The following is a 5,736-nucleotide window of genomic DNA, read 5'->3' on the forward strand; positions in this document are numbered from 1 at the left end:
AAAATAAATTTTTAGTTTATATAATTAAAATTTATAATAAAGAAACATTTTTAATTATTTAAATTATATTTTTAATTTATAAAAAACAATTATATTGTGATACAATGTTAGTTTTAATTATTGTTATAAATTTTTTAAAAAAATACTGAAATTCAATTTAGAAATAAATATATTAAAAGTAATAGATTGAAAAAATAAAATAAAAAATGAGTTTAATTGTTCTACACTAGTGTAAAGTTTTTTATTTTATTAGTCAGTCATTCCATCATAAAATGTTACATTTTTAAAAAGTTCAAGTCTTATCCTAACACATAACATAAATAATACTTTTTAAAGATATGACATTTTGTGAATGATTGTTTGTGTAAGAAATTAAACTCAAAAGAATTATGAAAAATGTCCAAAACATTTTGGTTAAATAATGACATGGCTAGAAACATTCTCATCTAAGATATTTATTTTTATTTATACCAGGGGAAAACAGACACTCTGTGTCTACATGTTATTTTTAAACAAAAGAAAGATAATAGAAGTTGATGGATAGTTTATAAAGGTAGTTATAAGGATAAAATAATAATTTATGAATGTAATTATAAGAATAAAATAAACATAAAAATGTATACACCAAAATATTTTATTTCGTTGATATATAATCATAGACGATAAACTTATATATAGTTATAGATATACAGGAGGGTTGTGTTGTGACTTATGACTCAAGCTAACCCGTACATATAAAGGAGTGGTCAGATGCTATTGAAATTGAAATACGCAGAGTTATTGTTATGATTGTTACCTGATTCCACAAAATAAGCCATGGTTGTTGCTTTCTACGAGTATATACAGTTACTAGTATCTACCCTTTCGTTAGGATTCAGTAGTACTTGCAGGAATTTGTGCATATTTCGTTTGGATCTCAAAATATCTTCAACCCTTGCTCTTTTAGTGCAGAAATAGCAAGATATAATACTTTGCTGGAATTACTTCTGTTAGACTATATAGCAACCCATAAAATTGTTTGCATATTCTGTTACACCTTGGAAGTTGTTTTCATCTTCATTCTAAAAGGAAGAATTAACCAACAGCAGCAGCAGTGCCGGATCATTTTTGGGACAAAAAACAATCTAACATTTTCTCAAACGAAACTAAATGATTGGATACGTGTAGTTGATGTGATGAAGTTAAAGTTAGATAGTTGATGTGATGAAGCTAAAGCTAGATCATTCTGATGCTACCCGAGTTTAATTCTTGGTGAAAACCACTAAAAAGTTATTTAATTAATTAAAATTGTGAAGTTTCTAAAATAGGAGACCAAATGTAATTGTTTTTCAAGGGGGACTAAAATAGGGGACCAAAGTTTTAAGCCACAACTATATTATTCATATAGCCATGTTACTAACTGACATAGCCAAATTGGAGAAGATAGATTCATCTGAAGCAGCCTTCCGAGTATAGCTGATATTAGTTTCATGAATTATCTGTGGAAGAGAAGTTATTAATGGAAGTAGATAATCTAATAATTCATTATTCTCTGCTAATACTGTAAATAACCTGTCTACAAGAACCTATAAATCGTTTTGGCTCTATCATTTTGCTCATGCTTTATGATCTACTAAGGGGGATACATTTATGCAAGGTCGTATACTAATTTTAATGGGGGAGAGAATTCATATGACAAATATGTCATGTTGACTCTGCTTCCTTGTGTAGTCTTGCAAAAGCGGCTGAAGAATTAAGGGAATTCTAGTGTATCACACATAAAGAATGACTGAATGAGTGTCCCTTGTTCATCATCTAGATGTAAATTTCTACACGAATTGAAGCCCACAAGCCGAATAAGGTGAGTAGAAGCACTTCAGAATGTGAAGCAGATGTTGCTGTGTTGGGGCTTCCTGCTGGTCCAGTGCCATAGACTGATGCTCCACCAGGAATTGTTGTCATGCCTGGTGCAGTTGGGGTCATGATCCCTGGTGTAGTTGGTGTCATAGTGCTTGGTGCAGATGGGGTCATGGTAGTTGGTGTAGTTGGGGTCATTGTGCTTGGTGGATTTGGGGGGCTTACATAAGTTGGTGTTGGTGGACTCATGCTGCATGAACAATACATATATTAGAAATTTAGACTGTATATTTTTTTTTATATGTGGGAATCAAAGATAGTATTAGGTGGTTTACAACAACTCATGCACTCTTACTCAACCAACTGAGTTAGACCCCTTGACAAAATTTAGAGTGTATAAGGTTACATATCATGTTTTATTCATGATAGGGTGAATAAGATATAGTTGTAAGAAATTCTCACCTTGGTGTTTTGGATGATGTATAGCGGCAGTTCCCATTACCTGAAATGATGTAGAGAAGTGCGTGTTAATAACAGACATAACATATTAGGATTTTGTGAGAGTATAAATATAATTCCAAACAAACTGAAATAAGGGAATGAAGTCCATAATCCCTGGATTCATGAATTATGACACGGGTATGAATTAATTTGGTAGAGTGAGTATGCTAAGTATGGAGAGTTGAGCTTTTCAGATTATTAATCAGTTATTGACAAAGGGATTCAATGAAAGACCTTGGTAAGCTACTGAAAGATATATGAGACTCTAAGTAGCAATCTTGCTTCTGTTGCTGTGATTAGAACATTGCTCTCTACTTTTCCCATTAATTCTTGTGTGGATACTACTAGGATCTATCAGTTTTCTACTTTGTGGTTTGACCTTATTTCAATGTGTCATCATGTCATTTCTGTTTAGAGTGGACAGAAAAAATTTAGTTTGGCTATATGATAACAGAACGAACCTCAAAGGGGAAAGGAACAATTTCAAACCACAAAGAAGCACATTGAAATCAGGTCAAATTACATGACGGGACACTAAATTTAACCCGTAAAATTCTATGAAATGATCTCAAGAGATTCCTTGATGCTATGTGGCACACTTGCACTCATGCAAGTATTAGTTCCTGACTAGGAGGGATACACTAATTTTTGTCTTAGATATTGGCAAGGTAATATATATAGTATAAACTACTTAAAATAATAGCTATACATTTGTAAATAAAAAGCTTTGAATTAGAAGAAGCATCAAATTAGTTATTCTGTCATGGAAAATTATGAGACTGCTAGCATGAAAAGGTATATTTGATATAGAAACATGAGAATGCAAAATTTCTGGACTATCCATATGTTGTAGCTTTGAAGACATTGAATGCAAAGTTTCACTTGTCTAATTTAAGACACAAAAATGTTAATTACAAGTTTTTCAATTGTGTTCAATGATCATGAGGATGTACTGAGACTTTATTGTTTGATGAAAATTCTTACTAGGATCCTTGTTTGTAAGTGTGGCAGTTCCTCCGAACGCACAGCTTGTAGGAGCCGGATTCTTCTGGTAGTAGTCATTGAATGCATAAGAAGCATGGTCTTTCAAAGTATTTGGGTTGTAACAACTTGCTCCAGGTTGAATTGCAGAACAGTCAGCACCATAGCCACAAGCATAGTCAAGAGCCACCTTTAGAGTGTTCTCTGCAGCTGATTGGCTTGCAATACACCATTGACCACCTGATGATGCAGTAGTAGTCGGAGTGGTTGGGGTTGTCGGAGTAGTAGTAGTAGTAGTTGGGCTAGGTGGAGCCATAGTTGGAGTTGTAGGGTTTGAGTATGGGTTTGTAGGGCTTGTTTTTGGTGTTGTGGGGTTTGTGTAAGGGTTTATAGGGGTCATGTATGGGGTTGTGGGTGTGGTTTGTCCTGTTGAGCCAGGTGCTTGAGGAGTTGTTGTTGGATTTAGTGTAGGAAATGAATTTGCTGTGCCTGGAGTTGTAGGGTTTACTACAGGAACTGCATCCAACTTGGTACCAAATTCATATGAGATTTCTTGGTGCTCTTCTTCTCTGAATGTTGTGGCTATACTTAGGCCTGCAAAAGAAACCAAGGATCTTTCAACTCTTCAGCGGGACAAATGAAAAGTAATAGCTGAAATTGAACTAGTAAACCTGAATAATTTAACTCATAAGTGTTTCTGTGATTGCTCCCAAGGTAGCAGAGCATGTTTCATTAGCCATGTAATGTACCTATATATGCCTTCCCACAGCTACCATAAGTTTTTATGTTTTGTTTAGATTCGCATTACAATTCGAGCCTACTGAACTGGTTTAAGACGGAAAACACTCTTCATGTCTATTTTTTGCATTTGCAAGAGTCAAATTCGAGATTTACTCAAGTGACCAAACTGGTAGCTAGCATAAGTTATGTTCATACAAATTCAACCTTCTCAAATTCATAGCTATTGTACCTTAAAAGTACATATGGCTATGATTGTTGAACGGAAAAAATCTTGATTAATTCCTGAAGATTAACTTTAACCATTTTGGCTATTGATGAATTCTGTCTACAGCTTTTCATGGCTTGAAAATTGTATTTTTCTAATTAAACATTAAACATTGCTACTATATTTATGGTCAGCTTCTAAGGCTTTGTAACTATGTTATGCCTAGCAATACATGACTAGGAATATATATTAAATGCAAACACATATGTATCCATGTTTTGGGTTAATGGCCAAAGTTCCAACAAAAAATTAAGTTACCTGAATTGCAGAATAGACACAAGGAGAACAACACAAGGGGCCAACTTCTAACTCCCATATCTGAAGGTTGTCTTGTACTGTCTTGATTCTGATTTTTCTTTCTGGGGGTTAGGATGAGCAATGCTTAAGAGGTGCAGATCTATGAGGTAGAACTTTTTCTTTTAGCCCCCATCTTTTGTATATATATAATAATAGCTTGGGAATCATTGCTTTCTTGGATCAAAGAGAGAAGGAAGAATATAAGAAAACTTGGGAAATGAGGCATTGGATATTTGAAATTAGCAAGCAAGAGTAAAAAAGGAGAATGATGGGTAAAAGGCAAAAGGGAGATCTAGTATTAATCTGACACATGGGAGCTGAAATATATATATACTTTAATTGGATGGTGATATTTGTAGTACAAACTACAATGTCATGCTCTTTTGTGCTTTTTTTTGGCCACTGTATATGGGACTGAACCAAAAGTTAAAGCTGATACACTATAGTTTTGTACTTCGTGCCTTTTAGGGTAGTAACGAAGAATTCTGTCTCAGCACAAAACCGTTTTCTTTTTGTTTGAATAAATTTAAGTTATGTGGAATACTTAAGAATCACGATTTCATTTCTTGAGAATTGTCTATTTGGGCCATTACTCCTTCTCTGACAAGAACTTGAGTTGAATGTCATTCTTATGCTACCTTGTCCCATGCTTTAATGTTATTATCTCATGCATTCTTGCTTCCTTTTTTTAAGTAAAGATCTCGCGGATAAGAATATTGAGTGTCCTAGGATGGCAATCGAATATAGATATTTCAGATTTTTTCAACTTTTAGATGTCTGGGATCTTGTATTTAGTTGTTTTCACTTCTAAACTAGGAAAGTGAAAAATAGAAGAGAAGAATGTTGTATTTTGTTCCGTATTTAGTTGTTACCAATTAGTTGGATATATGAAACAACCAAGAGATTTTAAGATTAGCAAAATGGCGCACATAAATTTATTTATTTATTAGGTGAGTCTTTTTTTTCTTTCTAAAATATGTTTTTTTTATGTATGATAAATTAACGAATTTTATTTTTATCTTTGATATTTTCTTTTAGTTATAATAAACTAGCAAATTTTATTTTGGATTCCTAATAAATTATCTTCATTTGTTATTAATCCCTTTCAAAAGAAC

The 5,736-nt window shown here is 33.2% G+C and overlaps 1 protein-coding gene across 1 annotated transcript; it reads right to left on the reverse strand.

The window, feature by feature from the left end:
- Positions 1-1,492: 1,492 nt before the first annotated feature.
- On the reverse strand, positions 1,493-4,813 carry LOC114367238 (PLASMODESMATA CALLOSE-BINDING PROTEIN 2-like). The gene is made up of 4 exons (XM_028324384.1): positions 4,583-4,813; positions 3,322-3,912; positions 2,299-2,338; positions 1,493-2,086 (listed from the first exon to the last, which is right to left on the reverse strand). The coding sequence occupies exons 1-4, from the start codon at positions 4,638-4,640 to the stop codon at positions 1,795-1,797; spliced, it is 981 nt and encodes a 326-aa protein (XP_028180185.1). The 5' UTR covers positions 4,641-4,813; the 3' UTR covers positions 1,493-1,794.
- Positions 4,814-5,736: the final 923 nt, after the last annotated feature.

This window comes from Glycine soja, chromosome 9 (assembly GCF_004193775.1).
Source record: "Glycine soja cultivar W05 chromosome 9, ASM419377v2, whole genome shotgun sequence".
Taxonomy (NCBI): Eukaryota; Viridiplantae; Streptophyta; class Magnoliopsida; order Fabales; family Fabaceae; genus Glycine; species Glycine soja.

What these genes read in the sequence shown, in the direction of transcription:
- LOC114367238 (XM_028324384.1), bottom strand. Translation starts at nt 4,640, where the DNA reads ATGGGAGTTAGAAGTTGGCCCCTTGTGTTGTTCTCCTTGTGTCTATTC. An exon ending in GTGTCTATTCTGCAATTCAG is followed by an intron (nt 3,913 to 4,582) that starts GTAACTTAATTT and finishes TTTCTTTTGCAG; the next exon opens with GCCTAAGTATAGCCACAACA. An exon ending in ACTTACAAACAAGGATCCTA is followed by an intron (nt 2,339 to 3,321) that starts GTAAGAATTTTC and finishes ACATCATTTCAG; the next exon opens with GTAATGGGAACTGCCGCTAT.